General features: G+C 35.5%; 1 protein-coding gene across 1 annotated transcript; it reads right to left on the reverse strand.

The window, feature by feature from the left end:
* Positions 1–2,169: 2,169 nt before the first annotated feature.
* Positions 2,170–11,958, reverse strand: LOC141587781 (uncharacterized). The gene is made up of 13 exons (XM_074409253.1): positions 11,803–11,958; positions 11,440–11,710; positions 11,276–11,363; positions 10,351–10,590; positions 9,994–10,114; positions 9,720–9,899; positions 9,582–9,638; positions 9,433–9,499; positions 4,433–4,687; positions 4,227–4,343; positions 3,592–4,039; positions 2,528–3,465; positions 2,170–2,429 (listed from the first exon to the last, which is right to left on the reverse strand). The coding sequence occupies exons 1-13, from the start codon at positions 11,956–11,958 to the stop codon at positions 2,170–2,172; spliced, it is 3,198 nt and encodes a 1,065-aa protein (XP_074265354.1).
* Between the last annotated feature and the right edge of the window lie 8,848 nt (positions 11,959–20,806).

Consider the following 20,806-nt stretch of genomic DNA (forward strand, 5'->3'; position numbering starts at 1 on the left):
TTGAATGAGTAAGTCGTCTGGGAATTGAAGATCGACTTCCCCGTCATTTTCACCGCCCGCTAAACCATCTCCAATTTCCAAGAGCCACTCCGAGAATTTCCTTATATCGTCCACATTGTCGCTTGTCCTTCCACCTTGCAAACGCATATTCTTTGTCAGTCTAAGCACCTGCACAAATTCAAATGTTATCATATTTATATATTTAATTTTTAAGAACAGTTGTAACTAATAACGTTGGTGGACATATATATTGCTATGGTAGTTAAGGAAGAATACCTTGCAAGAACGCCACAAATATGATGAACAAAGAGATGCACGCACAACGTCTGCTCTACTTCCTTTGGAGACAACCGGTAGAGTTTGGCGAAAATCTCCCCCAAATACTACCACCTTACCACCAAACGGTAATTCAGCATTTCTCGCGTTGACAACGCGCATTACATCTTTCAAACTTTTGTCAACAACCTCAAAGCTATGTTTGTGAGTCATAGGTGCTTCATCCCATATTATGAGTTTGGCCCTTATCAAAAGTTCCGTTAAATCACTACCAGGCTTAATTCGAGAGCCAGTAGAGTCCTCATTCACATTGAGGGGAATGCTTAATCTTGAATGAGCTGTTACACCACCAGGTATCAAGGTTGCTGCAATTCCGCTTGATGCAACTGCTACAACAATTTCTCCTTTACTTCTTATTCCAGAACACAAAGAACGCCAAATGAATGTCTTTCCAGTACCGCCATATCCATAAACAAAGAACACTCCTCCTCTATTTTTTAAAACAACATCCATTATTTCATTGTACACCGACCTTTGTTCATCAGTCATTGAAGAAAGCTGACGCTCATTTTCTTCCCTCAGTGACTGTTTGTCGTACGACAACGCATCCATTACTAACGTGTTTCGATGGTGTGACGTTGTTGAAGAATCTGGAAGAGGCATTCCTTGAAATCTAGTCAGGCTACTCCCATTTAATTGAAGAGAATTTTCAATATCCATCAGTGCATAATTTTTCAACTCTTCATCACTCAGTTGTAAGGCTGATATAGGGAAAAAAGGTGAATATATTATTGATCAACAAATAGATGTTGCAGAAGAATAAATATAGTGATACATAGAGTGGAAAAGTAAAGAAATCAGCCGTTATTTAAAAATTATTATAATCAAGGAAGCAATAAATGTAGAGTGATATAAAAGACAAACTTGGATTTTTTAAGAGGTTTGCGTTGCCTATAAAGTATATCGTTGGATAGAAGCTGCCAGGTTTCTTCCCAAACTGTGGTCGGCATAGACAATGTACCAGACTGTAATAAAGTCGAAAAAAGGTTTCGAAGGTAGAATCCAGACCCCCAATCTGCAGCTTGTTTTATCGCATCAATATACTCTCTGTCATCACCAATTAATTCCAATTTGTAACACGCTTCTCTAAATGTCGGACAGACATATTCATCGACGGTCCTAATGTCCTCAAAACACTTGGGGCCTTTAACATGATTCAACATGATTCTCATAAAATACTGACTCTCATGATTCGGTGGGACATGAACCAACCTACCAATTGTAAACCCTTTTTTTCTAAGGCTCCAATGCCGCTCCTTCTTCTTCCAAACAAATTTAGTTGGGAATTGAGAATATAACAATTCTTTTGCAATCTGCATATCCCGTTGTTCAGAATTATTGCAGCCCATCCAATTCAAGAACTGCGATACTCCCATCGATGATTTATCTACAACGTCGTCAATGAAATCATCATCATAAAAAAAAACAGGCTGCTCATCCGGAAGGTGGTACTGCAACCTTTCAACAGCAGGAGTCCTATAATGAATTTCAAAACCAAATAACCTCCATGCAGCTTCACACGCGGATAAATATCGACAGTCGTAATACCTTTTTATCTCATCAAATCGACCAGGATCGTCCTCATTGCGACGCATATAAGAGGACTGCATCGTAACTCGATCAGAGCCCTTGTTAATATACTTGAAGAGATACTTAATCGATCGAGATTGATTACACCATTCGACGTTGATATGAGCCCGATATTTCAATAACAACTGAGCGTTATATGGAATGACAAATTCGTTGCCGATAGGTACATCGTCCTTTTTCACCGTAACTCCTTTCTTGCTTCTCTTGTATATAGGATAACCCTCACCGTCAACCGTTGTTCTTTCAGTACACGGCTTTGGGTAATGTTTTGGCGATTTTCCCGACCATACACGGTGATGATAACTTTTCTTTACCACACGGGCCATGGAGCATGTACTCACAAACAGCAGCATGTAAGATAGGCTCCTTAATCGGATCAGGAATCTCGGCAGAAATTATTTTGTCGACATCTGCAGCTTCAGGGAACTTGTACTCTCGATGTAGGAACAATAGTATATGCGCATGGGGCAGGCAACGTTTTTGAAATTCAATAGTATATACCACTGGAAAATAAATATTTGAAATGCATGAGATTATATACGATGATCTTTGTTAAATAATAAATTATGTTTTTAATGAAACGGTTAACTTTAATGAGTACCTGCTCTAGATTTTCCAAAAATGTGTCGATCTTTTAAATCTCTTATCAACTCATCGAGCTTAAATTTGAAGACGCGACATAAAATATCTGGACAATCCTCCGATCTCAAGCCTCTTTTAGTAACGAATCGAACTATTTCCGGCCACTTGGGATTACACGTGAATGTAATGAATAAATCAGGGTAACCGGACCACTTGCAAATAGTCATGGTGTCGAGATAATTCACTTTCTTCCACTTGTCACCACCTGGGAAACTCGAAGGGATAATATACCGAGCACCGGCAGAAGATGGCTCGATGTCTCCTCTCCCAACAGCATTTGAAAGGTTCTTGTAATTATCTACCCGAAGTCGTTCTTGGTTAAAACGAATGTAATTGAGCCTATGCGATTCAACCATCATATAAACATCAACTAAAAACTGGTGAAATGCCTTTCCAGATAGTAACAACGTTGGAAATTCAATATCAGGTGATCTGTCTTGTAGACGATAGGCAAACCACTCCCGACACGTTGTTTCTTCACGCGGTTGCTCGCTTGTGCTGACCCCAATAGAAGCTTCACCGTGTTGGATACCCAACCGATACCCATTATCCCCGAATGGGAATAACAAAGGATATTGGAGTGGAGTGTATAGAGGGTGTAACTCAGATATCCGTTGCAAACCACCACATGACTTCTTAACAATAATATCCCTTTTCTCCATATTTGGACCGATATCCCCTTCAATCAAAGCCGCAATCTCCGAAACCGTTGGACGATTATATGTTCTTCCATCTTTTTCTCTTCTGGAAATAAGTCTGATGCTCACTTCACTGTCTTTATCTATAGACAATTTATCCCTAACCATCCTAAACAGCTTAGCAAGAGGATTGTATTGGTCAATCATATTTTTTAACAACCGAATAAGATCATCGTTAAACCTTGAGGGATCGTTGGGACTGCATTTTTAAAAAAATCAGAAATTAATTGAAGATTTTTGTAATAAGAATAGATAATTATAATGTAAAATGGAATCAAATTGAATGAATTTCGACAATACATAAAAAAGAAAGTAATATAAATACCTGATGGCGGTTTTACGATTATAAACTTCTTCTTCGGTGTCATATATATACAATTGACAGAACTTAGGACTTGACTCTGCAGGCGGGACTAAAGTACCTATTCGATGAACGTTTTGACCTCCCATCCGAAAAGTGTAAGGACCTCTACCTTGATTGATGGAATGATCAATTTTACCACCCATGGAAGTAAAGGAAAACATGGAATTATAACCTCTGATGTTTTCTCTAAAATGCTTGCTTAACCGATGATGTCCATTCAAAAGAGACTTAAGGATTTCAGGTGGCTCATGTAAGTATGGGAGAACAACTTTGCCGTCTGAACAACATAGTGAAAATTTTGGACGTCTTGTACCACGACTTTTTTGTTTTCTCTCCTCAAACCACATTTGCGCCCTACATTTTTCACATTCATAATCTGGATCTCCAATGTCCCAATATCCTTCCCAATCTTGTAAAAAAAATTAAACGTTAATATGTGGCACATAATAATTATTATATAGAAATTCAGTTAATGACTGACGTCGGATTAATAAGTTTGAAAATATACTTACTATCATTAATTAAGTCAACGGATGAGGTTTGTTGGGTTCGTGAACATTCTCCAAGTGAAAAGGATGAATTTATTACATACTGACATGAGGTTTCTTCATTTGGAGTTATAGAAGGAAGAACTTCATTTAAAGATTCACCATACTCAGCACATAGATCTCTTACTAATCGCTCAACCACGTCTGTTGGACTACATATTTCTCCTAAATCATGTTATTAAAAACAATTATGAAGGAATATGATATTGCACATGACAAACTATGATATATAACATATAGAGATAGATATATACCTGTAGTGGTGGAGCTAAGCGGTGTAGTTGGGGGACTGAATTGAGAAAAGACATGACTAACATTACCAGTACGTTTTTTAGTTGAAAACGTTTTCCTTTTATCTCTCGCCGTCTTCGCCCGTAACTGAGCAGACGTTACAATGGGAGCATCGGGAGGTGATGAGATAGGGCTAAAAATTACATTACTTGATCGTAATGTGATTGAGTTTTGTTCACGTACATGTCTTCTCGTATTTTGACTTGCGGTTCGGGAAACTGCAAGTTTTTCAAAAAAACATTTATTAGAAAAGTAATTTGCAGAGGTTTGATTTAAAATGTTTTTCCTTAAATAAAATTAAAACGTAAGAAATTGTAAAAATAAAAAAAATAGCGATGTACCATTTGTAATGTTAGAGAGCGGCGTACGGGTATTTGACATTGGTTGTTGACTTGAATCATAAATATCTTGTCTTGTCGGTTGACTCGAATCAACTATAATGTGCAAACATAAATTAAATGAGAAATTGTACAAATGAGAAAGTACAAAGCAAAAATGTTAATATGAAAATATGAGGCGTTTATGAAAAAAAAAACGAGTCAACTCTCTTACAAATACTATATGATATGGATTATAATGGTTCGGACTATAACAAATGGGCCATATAAATGCTTGCTTTTAAGCAGCCCAGAAAATGTGACCCAATATTAAACCCTAAATATCTAATATATACGGCCTCAACATATCGTCACAATTTCCGCCTCCGCAAAATCACGCCTCCTCGTCTCTCTTATTTCACCTACCCTCATCTCTTTCTTTCACCTACCTTCATCCCCTCCTCATCTCTCTTCTTTCACCTACCCCTCATCTCTCTTATTTCACCTACCCTCATCTCCCTACATCATAAATCCGCCATTGAAGATCCTATTCCGCCATTCATCTCTTCATTCTTTCAATCATCATCATCTTTCCACCTACTACATCCTCTCAATAAACATCTCATCACCTCATTCCGTCCGCCTCTATCTCAGACCATAGGTTTTCAAAAACAAAGATGCGTAAAAAATGAATACAGATTAAGTAAGTTGTAAAATGTTAAAGAGGAAAGTCGTCCTAAAATGATTAAAGACGGAGATCATCCTGGAATGGTTAAAGATCAACGAAGACTATTTCATGGTGAAGAATGCTAGTCCGTTGAAAAATGGAGGCCAAGATTGTTGATGAAAGGTACACATAATTAATTTCTCCCTCTTTTTAATGACATGCATATAAATCTATAGAAATAGCATCAAACGATTGTTAAAAAAATATAAGCTACTGTGATATGGAAGCTTAAATTCCGAGATAATAGCTTCAAAGTAGGGTCCTGTTTTTTACCACAAAAATAGGGTCCTATTACGAGTATACTGCAAGATCAGTGTGCATACTGCGAGTATATAAAATTAATTTGTGATTATTATGTAATATAGCGTTTTTAGGTTAAAAATATGTAGATCTATGCTTTCAAAGATAAGATTTATTATTTTGTTGATTTAAAAAAATGTTATTCCACTATGTTAAATTAAGGTGTTTTTTATATTAAATAATAAGTATTTTTAGGTGATAAATAAGTAGATCTATGATAAACAAAGTGATGTTTATTTTTTAATAAATTTTTTTTTTATGCAGATTTGAATAGTCGGAAAAATCTAATGTGGTTTATTGATGTTAATTGTTAAAATAAAAAATTCGACGAATGTGTGAGTATTTTTGTTGATTTTTCTGTTCGCAATGAACCGATCTAGGATGTCAGTATTGGTTAGAATATTGTTTAATTTTGGTTATCACATATGGACTTTTTAATTACTGGATTTAACTATATTGTTAATTTAATTTGTTGTGTCATATTATTTATTTTATTTGAAGATATTCATTGAGTTAGGCTGATTTTCATCTTATAAAAACCCTACAAAAGTGAGTGAAATTACTTTTTGATTCAATTGGTTTTTTGGTTAAGTTAATGCACAATTTCGCTTCAATTAATTAATTTTTTTAAATTTAATCTCTAGCACAATCTAGAGGATTATAACCCGACCCGAGGAAGGTACCGTGTACAAATCCAATTGCATGTGACCTAACCCAATTATATGTCATTTGACCCAACACAATTATACTTCACCTAGCCCAACCCAATCAAGTCTGACCGTGCCCATTTTAAATTGGGTTGTACCTTAACACAATTTGGGTATGACTTGAGTTTACCCAATTCCAGCCCAACCTAAACATGGGTTGGCCTGGGGCAACCCAACACAACCAGGTGTACACGACCCGACCCGACACTGACCAAACATGACTTAACCCGACCCAACAAATACCAACATGGGTTCACCCGACCCAACCCATATGAACATGGTTTGACCCGACCCAAACCATACCAACATGGTTTGACCCGACCCATCCCATATGAACATGGTTTGACCCGAACCAACCAATCCCAACCTGGTTAACCCGACCCGACCCATACCAACATGGTTGACCCGACCCGACCCATACCAACATAGTCGACCCGAACCGACCAATACCAACATGGTCGACCCGACCTGACCCATACTAACATGGTTGACCCGACCCGGCCCATACCAACATGTCTGACCTGACCCGACCCATACCAACATGGTTGACCCGACCCGACCCATACCAACATGTCTGACCAGACCCGACCCATACCAACATGTCTGACCCGACCCGACCCATACCAATATGTCTGACCAGACCCGACCCATATCAACATGTTTGACCCGACCCGACCAATACCAACATGGTTGACCCGATCCGACCCATACCAACATGGTTGACCCGATCCGACCCATACCAACATGGTTTTTTATTTCAGTTTGCAATTTCTGCGTTTTCTTTGCATGAATTCAACAATCAATAATGGCACATGTACTTAATACAATCAATAATAGCACATGTACTAAAAGCTAAGTGGTTCTTCTGTATTTATGTTTATTTTTTTACAGTAAGGTTTTATAAATGGTTGTTCATGAAATGAAACAATTAGAATGAATTTGGTGTAGCGGTTCAATTCTAAATGATTCATGAAATCCTAATTTAATGCATCTGACCTTACCCACATGCGTTTATCTTAATTAAGCAACATGTGTTTTGCCTGACTATAACCACATAGCTCTTACCCTGACCCAGATCGGTTTCCACCTGACCTTAGCGACATGAGTTTGTCTTGTACTAATATCGTTTTACTCTAAATTTCAGGTTTGAACATAAAGAAACATTTGTAGTCCTGCAATTGAAAGCTGGAATAGAATAGACAGCTTTGGTTTTATAAGTTAAGTTTACTATATTCCTAGTTAAGTTTATATTAAAGTAAATGACAGTTGTTATAAACTCAAGAACACATAAGATGACTTGTTTGTTTTCTTCTTTGCCTTCCGTATTCTTTTCTTTTCTTCCCTGACGTTGATGAACTGCCCTTTTCCATGATTATAGTCTCAATCTAACTTCTTTCAACCCGTGAGATCCTATGAATGATTCATTAATGTAAAAACTAATTTAAGGCAAGAGTTCATGTGAAATTTCTAGATTAGTGAATTGGCATATGTTTTGTTATTTAATTGTAAAAGCTGGTGTGTATTGATTTATAATTACATACTGACAGAAACTACATGGTATGGCAGTTACTTTGTAACTGTTTTTTGCTCCACTAACACCTTAACACGTTTTTTGGTGGTATTATGTATTTTAAATTCATTTGTAATAGATTTGACCTGTTATAATGTTAATATTTACTTCTTTTTATTGTATGTAAGTTGACTTTACGTTGTGTACGTAACTTGACTTGTATATTTTTTATTATGCACTAAAAATAGTGCAACATAATTTTATTGTATATGTTCGTTGTGTGAAGTTAAAAATAAACACATCAATCAAATTTTTTTTAAAAATTTCAAAATTATTTTTAAAATTAGATTGGATGATATGCAATTAAGGATGAAAGAATGCTAGAAAATGGATTTAGTTGAGTTTTATTTGGTGGTATGTTTTTCAGTTGTAGTTTTTTAAGTTGTAATGCTTTTTTTGGAAATTTTATTGAACAGTGTTTCAGTGCTGAAAGTAGACTTGACTTGAGCTTAAAGAAACATTAAATTAACGGTAATGATGATGGAGTTGTTTATGATCATATATTACGTGACAATAATAACTATATTAATATAATCAGCAGAAAATTTATATTTTAATGGCAGACGTTTTTTCGGTCCTATATGATACAATTTTAAATGCTGTGTCTTTTATCGTATATGATTTTATGTGTACGGGTTTTGGAAAGTAGTGTTTCAAAATGAGCATGTACTTGCATATATTTTTTCGTGTTCCTCAATTTTGTATCGTAAATTTCAAATGTGGTTTACTTGATCACATCAGGTCGTTTGTTAGCTGCATTGGCTTTATAATCTACGTGATAATCTGACTGACAACATAGTTGCCATTATTTTGAATTTACTAAAATTAGTGCAACATAATCTGTGAACAAAACAAAGATTTTATATAAGTTATACTCGTGGACAATTACATAAGTTGTTGCAAGCATCATTCTGGAAAGTAATACACTTTTGGTTCTATTGTTGTATGCTGTCCTAGTTCATCTTTGCATTAGCCATCATTTCCTCGTTGAAATTTGCTGCAGCTGCTCATTGGAATTTGCTGGTGGTCCAATCTGAATGCTTTGGTTGCTCCGTAGTCTACTGCAGCGATATTTCCTAGTATAACTATTACACTTGTACTAAATGACATTAAATTAAGTCCTGAAAATGAAATACATAACATAGTCCAACTGAAATACATAACATAGTCCAAATAACGGTGCAAAAACATAAAGAAACAGTCAAGGAATAAAACATAGTCCAAAACCGAAAAAACACTAATAATAAAGTTTTTTAAATATCCATTGGAGCCTTTCCCATTTTGATATCTTGATGTTTTGTTGCAGATGATTTGTCCGACGTTTCAGCCATTACCACAATACCTTTCTGTGGCGTTAACTCTTCAACTTCCCTGACAAGTTCGTCTTCAGTCATCTCCCTCAACTTTTCCTAACACATAAAAATATTGTAAGTAAAAAGATTAAGCAGTAGGATTTCACGTAATAAAGGGAAAGGAATTTAAAAGATCAACCATCATGGAGTCAGTGTTGGTATCCTTGCTCGACGATGAAATTGACATTGATTTTTCCTGGTGCATTAAGACATGAATTTTGTTTATGTAAAATATACAGATTGTACTGTAAAATTTAGAGTCTGTAAATTGAAGAACCTTTGATGCAGCATGGATGTTTTTCCACTGAGATATTGTTGTAGGATCATCAGATAAGCATATGACACCATAGAAAATTGATTTCTGCTCAATGTTGAACTCTTTTGTAACCCTGATTTTGACAATAAATTCCTTCTCAATTAGAGGTCTGAAATCTGGTGGTGGCACAAGGGTAAAAATCTGAAATGGAGAACGAAAATTGTTAGACGAAAATGGCAAAATGTGATAATTGATGTTCTGATGAAATTAATAGTAAAAATAATTTGAGGAATACATCATCTTCATCAAGTATTTGTTGGGCTGTTTTTCCAAGTAATTCCGTCATAGCATCATCCCAAATGATAAATTCACATAAGTTGCTGCCTTCATACGTCACAATGAATTTAACTTGGAACCTGTTTTTAAACAAAATTGTGATGCTTTAGTTGTGCTGTTTTTGTTTGTTGTAATTTTATGTCATTTATTTATTGTAACAATAATTTGTAGACTCCCGAATTATATTACATAGTATCGTGTAAATAAATAAATAGCACATGTTAGGATAGTATATTTGTACCTAGGAATAGCTGATTTCGTCCCAACCCCCTTTAAAGAGCATGGTGGTTTGTTTGGTCGTTCTTTATCACAATACCATAAACCGTCATCCTTCATTTGAACTTTAGCTCTACATTCCGTGCATGAATTGTAGAACCAACTCACACCAGATGTTGCCAATTCTACAAATGTAGTCATTGTCACATATGAACCTCCTTGAGTCAAGGTCTGAATTTCGTCTAATGACTTAATGTTTGCACTTGCGAGAATGGCTGGATGGTGAGTTGCATTCTCTGGAACACCAAACAGATTTTGGACCCCTTCAGCAGCTGGGAAACTGGTAATGAGAAAATGAAACTTTATCAATAATTTGGCCTGTTTTGTTTCTTTTTACTTGTATTTGTACTTTTTCTGATGTGTTGTTTTGAATTTGATGATATTTAAGTTTGAGTTGCTGGAATCATAACGCAATAATTTGATGAAACTTTATCAATAATTTGAAATGCAAACAGAACAACTTTGAAAAGAAATGTTTTAAAATTTAAGTTGCTGGAATTGTAACTGAAGTTTGACATGGAAACAGGAAAACTTTAATTACCGTTGGTTGAATTGACGAACTTCAAACATATCGGGGTTGATTAAAATTTGACTTGCTCCCCATGTTGTGGTGATGCTCACTTCCCCTAAATTATATCATTGATCATATGGCATTAGATTAAACTGAAATGCTTGCGTAAAATGTATTTTTGCATTGTATAAAGTGTAAGAATTGTTGCATAAAATATGGAGTATATAATCTTACCATTATAGACAGATCTTTTGATGTAGAGCAAAACCAAAGTTGGTTTGTTTTTGTTTTTGAATTCATTCTCAATTTTTGTCATTTGATCAACATAATCACCAAAAACTGTACAACACAGTTGCTCATTCCTAAAAAAAAAATGTGTTTATAAGATGCATGTTTTGTTAAAAAAGAAGATATTTGTTTACACAAAAATCATAATAAAAACGTAGTGTATTACTCATAGTTTCCTAGAACGATTGTCATTCTCTTTGTTCCATCACCGTTTAGTTTGATTGGGTAAACATGTTCAAGTTGTCCAATAACATCTGCATAGTAAGACATATGTTACTTAAAATGAATTTTGTCAGAAATTTTGGTAGAGATTAGGTGAAAGATGCATACCAACATAGAGTTTATCCGGCATTGCACCCATAGCAAAGTCTTTGAATGTGTAGAAGGTATGAACAGTATGAGGAATGTCTGGAATTGGTGCTGGTATGACCTTTGTACTGTACTCAAACCAGATCTTGCATTGATGATATGTTGCCATGTCGTAGCCGAGTCTATTGGACGAAGTATTAAATTTTCTTATCTTATACGTGTCACCTTCATTGAGCACTTCTAAGAAAATCTTCACCAAATTCTTCTTGATTGTTGCTTGTATGGTATCTCCCTGTTAACAATAATGTTTTATTAGTTTGCTACATAAATTAAACATAAATGGTGGAGTAATATGATGTTAAAATGTAAAAAAGGTGATCATACATTTTGGTCAGCAAGTATAAGTTCTACGCCTTGTACCACAGATGGATTCTTGTCAGATTTTCGTAGCCACATACGAATTACCCGGACCTTGATCCATTCCGTCCTTGGAGTAGTCTCCTTGATGCTTGAAATTGGAATTGCTTCATGATTTGCCATGTTTATGAATATTTTTTGATGGTGTAAATGATATAGTGTGATGTTTGGTTCTGTTTATTTTATAGAAGGTACAGACTTGCAGTTGCCCTAATTAGTGGGAAAAACTGCTGCTAACTTCTCTTTTCCACTCCTCCACTCCTCCACTCATCCACGATGTTTGTAACTGAAGTATAACCATTATTCTTACGGATTGTTACATTCATCTTTGGAAATCTAAAAGGCCAGGGGAATGTGGATTGGACTGATGTTGGCCCAAGAGTGCAAATTTGAGTTATTATCGTAAATCATAAATTATGATGAAAATTAGGCCGTTCTAATAAACTTGTTGACGCGGATTTATATTGGTAGCCTAACATTTCCACCTTCCGTAACTGGAATGGCGGCTGTTAGATAGTTGTCGGAAATTTTTGCTCCAAGTAAATTCTCGGTGATGATTGGCGGTCTCACCAGATCTGAGAGAATGATTTGAACTATGATTTAAATTTTTGAGATGTAGCATTTTGAAATTATTTTTAAATTATTATAATAGTTCCAAAGTTTTGGTAATTATTAAAACGAATATTTTGTAATGTTTTTATTGAAATTAATTATTTCTTTAAAGTATTTGATTATCAATATTTGTTATTTTTCATAGTTTTGGTAATGATTAAAACGAAAATTTTGTAATGCTATTTTGAAAATGATTACTTCTTTAAAGTATTTGATTATCGTTATTTTTTATTATGATATTTTACGTACATTGGCTATTTATATGTGATATTTAACTTTATCAAAACTTGTAATCATTAAGAATTTAGATTTTGTTATCATTTTGGCTATTTATATAGTTTTGCAGATTATAAAATCTTGAAATTTTGTAAGCTGTATGGCTTTTTTTATGATTTTGCAAATTATTGTTTGGCTATTTTACTATGTAGTTTATTTACAATTGTCTTTTTTTTTTTAAAAAAAATAGTAGTTAATTTTCTTGTATATATGTGAATATTGGTATTTGTAATTTGGTAATTATTGTAATGTAAAATGTAGTTGATTTTTGTTGTAATATAAAATCTTGAAATTTTATTTGGGTATTCTGCATAATTATGTATTACATATTTTTTGGCAAATAATTAAATTAGTCAATTGCATGAATAATTTAATCAGTCGGCGCGAATAATATATGAGTACGTAGCGAACAATTACGCAAGTAACATCAGAACAAACTATTTGGCAATTAAATCCGTACTTTTGTATGTGGGACCCGTAATGTCGGAATTGAAAAAAAAAATTGCTTTTGCTTACGTGGATGCACAGGAATGCGTTAAATGATCTTGTATTTATTAAGATAAGATTTCTAAAAATATACTAATATAGTTTATATCTTTACAATACTCATCCGATTGTGATATCAACTTAGTTAATCATTTAATTAAACGTGATAATATGTCAAATATTAAGGATTTGAATGAACAATTTTTATTTAAAATCATTTTACATAAGTATTATTAGTCCTAACTACTGATTAATTTACTTATTCTATAAAAACTCTACTAAAATAACTCCCACCAATCATCATTTTAATAGTGAAAATATTAAAATCTTTCGTTATATAGCTTCCCAATGTGATATAGCAAAACCGTTTTATAAGAAATTTACTCTTATTCATCAAATATATGGGAATCTCGTTGTTGAAAACAACTTGCAAGGAAAAAGGTTGACATTTGGATAGCTTAGTTGTCCATACATATATTCAATATTCTTATCGATCATCACTATGAAAGAACGAACTATTCTGTGCATAAACAACATTAGATTAATTCCTTGTCTTAATGATAAGTTAGTTAACGAAGTTGACATCTTATTAATATACCACTATTCCTAACGAATGACTCAAACAAACTATATCCATCAACTTAATTAATCACGCAAACAGAGGAAAAAGAATTTGGCCTTGTTTGGTTACTCACCTAAAAAAGCAAGTTTTGACGTGATTATTGCTTTTGGAATTAATTAAACGAGTTAAATACAAAAAAGTGTTACTTTCTCCGTCCCGATCATTTATTGTCTGATGTGAATTTAGCGGTAGCGGAAGACTCGTGATTTTGACTCGACATTTTGAATTTTGTATTTTTTTTTAGCCTTTTCGAAAATGAGGGAAAAAAAAGGGATATTTGTCGCGGTTAGACCTATAACCACGCCAATGGTTGAATTATCCGATACTCGTCGAATAACTCGACTCAAACTAAGGAGCACGTCCCTCGTTTAAGCAAGGTTCGAAATACTCGTTTCGACCTCTTAAGCCAAAGCACTTGTGTACGACACAAATAACCGAGACAAGATTTTAGAGATTCAACTCAATTTTTATCAAAACAACATATGTCCAAATGATTACACCAAAGAGGCTATATAAAGCCTACATCACACGGCAAACCCAAGGGGTTTTGGTGGTGTTTTGGACCCTTAATTAAAATGCTAATTAATCTATCCTAGTTTTCCTACAAGCTTATTTAATTTTTATGGGAAAAACATACTATAACAAAATACTAGAAACAACTACAAATAACTAAAAATGGGATTAAATGATGATGCATTAATCTTCTTCTCCCTCTTTCCCATGCTTGGCCGTGAGCCTCAAGCTTATTCCCGCTGTTTTCATTTTATTTTTCGCAATCCGTGATACGGTAATTTTCCCGTAGAATTTTCGTTAAAGACACCGTTCCGTATTCACATCAATTCCTCCTTCTTTTAGAAGAATCGACCCGATTCTTCATGGTTCCCAATTCTTCGTCGCTTCCTTTTGTGGTTTACATTCTTAAAACGCCTAGGAAGTCGTGGCTGTAACGCCTTATCTACGACCCTTGACGCGGCCGTGCTGCCTTCATCACTCGACTCAATTTTGTTGCTTCCAATCGACTCCCTTATCCTTGTCCACGGTGCTATCGTCTTGCCCCTGCCATTCTAGCATAAGGATTCAGACCAATCCAATCGGTCTCCCCCTCGACTCTCCTTTCCATGGCCCCTTGAGTCCCGCCCATCTTTGGTGGATCATTAGTCCGAACTCGTCTAAGGACAAACTTAAGGCCTCCTTGACCCTTCGCTTCAAATCGATACATGCTTGCAATCTCGGACGGTTTCTCCTTTTGCGTCGCCCCTGTTGGGGGTAACGAGGCGGGTAATGGTGGAGCCCTGAAGTTAGCCGTGTGCCATCCACCTTGGCAAGTCTCGTTATGGGGCGGCAAAGGGAACCCGTCTTTTTGGACGACCATGTCGATGGTGGGATGGTTGGGTGGTGCAGGACCGTGGCCTGCCAACGCCTCTAGGTTGCGGCCTGGTTGTGCCGTGAGTTGATCCGGCATGGATTGCTCGCCACCAAGATCGATACTAGGGGTTAGCCAACCTCCTTGGCAGCCTTGTTCGACGCGTGAAGTGGGCATGAAACCATCATGGGTTGGGTTAATTAAACCAACATTGTCGCGGTTGTTGGGGCCTGATTCGCACCAATCATCATGTTGGTCTACTAACCCGTGTTGGAGCTCCGACCAACGGAGTTCGTCCTCGTCGTTGTACGTGTCGAAGATAGGTGGTAGTGAAAGGTCGAGAGATGGTTGGTTGAAGACGGAATCGCATTCCACAGGATCTTCTATGCTCAAGATATCCGAGAGCCGAAGCTCTGATACCACTTTTGATGTGAATTTAGCGGAAGCGGAAGACTCGTGATTTTGACTCGACATTTTGAATTTTGTATTTTTTTTAGCCTTTTCGAAAATGAGGGAAAAGAAAGGGATATTTAACGCGGTTAGACCTATAACCACGCCAATGGTTGAATTATCCGATACTCGTCGAATAACTCGACTCAAACTAAGGAGCACGTCCCTCGTTTAAGCAAGGTTCGAAATACTCGTTTCGACCTCTTAAGCCAAAGCACTTGTGTACGACACAAATAACCGAGACAAGATTTTAGAGATTCAACTCAATTTTTATCAAAACAACATATGTCCAAATGATTACACCAAAGAGGCTATATAAAGCCTACATCACACGGCAAACCCAAGGGGTTTTGGTGGTGTTTTGGACCCTTAATTAAAATGCTAATTAATCTATCCTAGTTTTCCTACAAGCTTATTTAATTTTTATGGGAAAAACATACTATAACAAAATACTAGAAACAACTACAAATAACTAAAAATGGGATTAAATGATGATGCATTAATCTTCTTCTCCCTCTTTCCCATGCTTGGCCGTGAGCCTCAAGCTTATTCCCGCTGTTTTCGTTTTATTTTTCGCAATCCGTGATACGGTAATTTTACCGTAGAATTTTTGTTAAAGACACCGTACCGTATTCACATCATTGTCCTTTTCCATTTTGGGGTGTCTCATTCATTTATTGTGCTTTCTATTTTAGGAATACATTTGATAAACAATTTGACCATTCATACTCAATTTGGTCCACATGTCATTTAGTAATTGACTCTATTCTTTTCTTGGTCTTTGTGCCAAAACTAAAGGATAACAAATGACCGGGAGTGAGGGAGTAGTTTGGTTCTCAACTCCAATTACTCCAATTGGTTTTTTTTACTCGCATCATTTTTATTATATCTAATTAGAGAAGATGATGGAAATAACAATATTTTTTATTATTAAAGACAATACAATCCATTTATTTGAGAAATTAAAAAATTGCAGTTCTAAAATACGATAGAGGATCCAAAAACTAAATCTATACGACTATAGTAATCCCACAAATACTTTTTTTTTTTAATCTGACAACCTAATTTTGTTATTATCACAAAATATAGTTTTTTTCATAATTAATTTGAATGTAATATAAATACATTTTGAGCAAAATGCCTTAATTGTAAACTTTAATACTCCCTTCTATTCTCTAACATCTTTCACATCTACTAAAACGGTAAATTCACCAAGATCTTTCACTTTCTTTATTTGTCTATCTTTTGTGGTTACAATATCTTATGACCCACATTCTTTCTCTTAATTTCATTTACATCCACATATCATACTCCCACTAAATTCTACCCATAAATAATTGTTGAAGAACATAGAGAATGGGACAGAGTACTTCCATTGTCAGTTTGCAAGGCTGAGCATTTGCTCCAAATGAGTTTATAGTCTCAAAAGGATGGTTTGTGACAGTCAAACTTGATAAACTCACCTATATGAATGTCGGGGGGGGGGGGGGGTGCCTTGCCCTACACCCAAGAGACTTTTCGGGCTTTCGGTCTCTAGAGACATTCATCAAATACCAGGAAAAAAATAATGAGGGCGCACTTGGCTAGTCCAAGTAAATGAATTTTACACCATTTCGTTCATGATGAGTTCATGGATATTACAAGTTCTCGTCCTAATTTGAGATCTATTAAGTACGCAGTTGACCTCAAACCAACTCCATTTGAAGGTTAAAGGCTTAGATCCACCTATAATGACGGTTAAGATCAGTTGTAAGTCACTAGACACTGGTTAAAGTCCACAAGACACCAGCGTTTTCACACTAAATCTCCGTTGCCATATACTTCTATTGCTTTCTTCATGTCTTCTTTTGAATCATGTGGAGGATTGTTGGAAATATGCTTCAAAAGAAGTTTTGAGTGGTAGTATTTTGTCCCACCTTGACAAAATAACAAAGGATTAATGGGTTTATATATCTCTCTTTATACCATCCTACTAGGTGATGTGTGGTAAGTATCTAACCAACCACACACGCGCGCGCGCCTTGCTACAGACGGTCGAGCCGGACTCGAACTCAGGCTCTGGGAGAGCACCTACGGTGCGGGCTTGCTCACGTTTTGGGCCTAAACTCTACTACTGCTTTCATTTTATTTTATTAGCTAGATTTCTGACGAAGCCTTTGCATGCACCTATTTTACCTGCATCCACTGCATGCCTCTGCTTAGCTGTAGCCAATGCATGCTGTTTATCACAACAGTCACTTCCTCCATTTTCGACTATAAATACCCGACCCATACAAACCAGTCATTTGAACACACAACAAATATTCAGTTCTCTTCTTCCTCTTCTACTGTTCTCAAAATTTAAAATATCTATGCAAATAATTTCTGTCTCCTGATTTCTACATTAACAAAGTTAAAACTTGTTGTTAATGTTTCCTGGTTTCAAGTTTAACAAAGTTTGAACTCGTTGTTAATGTTTCCTGGTTTCAAGTTTAATAAAAGTTCACACGAGTTGTTAGTGTTTCCTGAGTCTGAAGTTTTGGCAGCGTTTTTGGCGGTCCTCATCTGCACTCTTGCCTACACGAAGTTTGCAGCGGTTGTGTAATCCTGGGGTCGAATGCTATTGAGTGCGTGTGTAATAGACGGGGCATAATCGACTTTAGAGAAAAAGGCTTGTACATCAGATGTACTACCTCATACTTAATGAGTTTTTGAGTTTTTGTGTATTTTTTTTTTTTGAGTTCTATAGAGTTTATAAATTACATTCTAGTCTTATGACGTCAAAAATGAAATTTTTTGAGCGTAATTTTTGTGTGTTATAATGTAACTTTTTGAGATTAATGTTTAAGTAAATGAACTCAAAAACTTTAAAATCAAACTCAAAACTTTTAAATCAAAACTCAAAATCTTTATCTTAATGCTCAAAAACTATACCATCTGATGTACTATAACAGATGTATAATCCACTTACTCTCGACTTTAGGACAGTGACCTCAAGTCACGCCATAACTATCATTCCAGATAAGATCATTCCTCTATTTACTTACTGTTTTACTACTATTCGCCTAACATGGACAACATAACATATAGTTTTAAAAACAACTCAAAAAAATACTTTTTTCTCTAGGATATATAAGACAAGGTAAAATTTATATATAAAACTTCAATTGACAATCTGATGATGACGACTGAGCTATTAAATTGTGTCGTTAAATTACGCTCGTTGCCACTAACAACAATCAAGTTTTAAAATTAAGGATCAATGAACACTTAGATCAATTGGTAATCAAGAGTTATTCTAACTTAACCAGTTGAAAATACATCAATGTTAAAAACTCATGTGGCAGAATTTAACCGTTCTAGTAGTCCTACCGTTTGGAAGAGCTTAGGGCATGATCTCGGAACAGGAATATCAAAGAGACAATAATGAGAAGGCCAATGAGTAAACCACCTACGATTAAGATCTGTTGGGTGATAACATCCAACACAAGATTTAATGGGAAATGTTACATGTTAAAATGATGCACATGTAACATTGTAATGTTAAATAAATGTTAATTCATATGTTCAACATTACGTGCAAAAACATATGAATTTTTATTAATTTATTTGTTTGTAACGTGAAGTGATTTATGTTATTAAAATATAACGTCAACTCACGTGGCTATATAAAGGACGTAAATCCTTTGGAAAAGATATCTCACAAAATGTAATCAAACAAAGTGACTAAAAAGTCGGGGGTTGAGGGTGAGGTGGAGTACAACGGGTGTTATTATACAATAATTTAGGAGGTTACTCTAGGGGTAATATTGGTGGCATTTACTAATATTACTGGAGAGCTAGAGGTTGTTATCTTATATTATTGTGGGTTTCGAATTGGTATTAATTCGGCACGGTTACGTTGTACTGGTACTATATTATTATTATAGTGGATTCTAGTCTAATTGGCTAGTGGGTTTTACTTCCGGTTTTGGAAGGTTTTGCCCTGGGTTTGACCCTAAAATATTGTCTCGTCTTATTATTGCTTACATTTATTTACTTTTACGGTTTATTTGTCGATTGATTGCTTCCGTTGCGCATGGGAGATTGGCGCTAATTTCCCAACAAGATCCAACTATAATCATGAGATATAAATGAGGAGGCAATCTCAACTCTCAAGATTGTCGTTCGGGTCAACTGGACACACTTACAAATTTCCGATCGTTCTATCTTGAATCTTTCCCAAAACTCCTCCATCTACTAACTTTAGTAGTCCTTTTGATACATCTTCTAGTACATCTGATCCAATGCCAAAAGCCTGAATGTAAGAAATAAGTTAGTTAATAACCATATTAAATTGTAAATATGAGAGTTTTATCTACTAATCAGGGACAGAGCTAAGCACAGGGTGACCAGATTATGACCCTATCAAACTTTTTAGGAAAAACAACTAGTGCACATAATATCATTTAAAAAAAACTATGATTAGAAATATAGATAAGATTGATGTTTCGGCCCTAGGTAGAATTTGAACTAATCAAACATAAGACTATGGAGAGAGTATGGTAGATGAGAAAGAGAGTATTAGACTCTCAAGGAGCCATTGCACAAGATCATCTCAAGGGCAATCAAATCTCACAAATCAAGCCCACAATATGATCCTTTCCCTTACTGCACATATTTGCACATATTTCTTCCCCTGTTTGTACTTCCCTTTTATGTATATATATAGCCCTTATACAATGTAATACACACAAGTTTTGGAAATATAATTACAACAACTATTCTCTATAATCTCCATCTATGCGTTTCTAATATGGTATCAGAAAAGCTAGGTCTTTTCATCTAATAAAAAAAACAACAACAAAACCCTACATCGTCTGCCTCTCTGTTTCTTCTTCATTCTTTGTTTTGTTCCATATGACGAACTCAACTTCCGGGGTAGTGATTAATCCTACCACCACCCCATCTTACAATCTTGTCCACGTTGAACATACTGGACATAGCATCACCCCAATTGTCTTCGACGGCACTAATTACGACGAATGGTCACGCTCCTTTACTCTTGCTCTTCTCGCTAAAGGGAAACTCGGGTATGTCGATGGATCTATTTCTCCACTATCGACTACCTCTGACAAATTCGAATCATGGCAATCAACGAATGCCCTCGTTACCATGTGGATCTTTAACACAATGGCTATGCT

This window comes from Silene latifolia, chromosome 1 (assembly GCF_048544455.1).
Source record: "Silene latifolia isolate original U9 population chromosome 1, ASM4854445v1, whole genome shotgun sequence".
In the NCBI taxonomy this organism is placed as follows: domain Eukaryota; kingdom Viridiplantae; phylum Streptophyta; class Magnoliopsida; order Caryophyllales; family Caryophyllaceae; genus Silene; species Silene latifolia.

Bases quoted from the DNA above. Each gene is read 5' to 3' on its own strand.
- LOC141587781 (XM_074409253.1), bottom strand. From the start codon at position 11,958: ATGGCAAATCATGAAGCAATTCCAATTTCAAGCATCAAGGAGACTACT. The intron at 10,115-10,350 runs GTATTGTGATAA...GTTTAAAAACAG, and splicing joins ATGAAGGATGACGGTTTATG to GTTCCAAGTTAAATTCATTG. The intron at 4,040-4,226 runs GTCAGTATGTAA...TTTTTTTACAAG, and splicing joins TCCAAATGAAGAAACCTCAT to ATTGGGAAGGATATTGGGAC.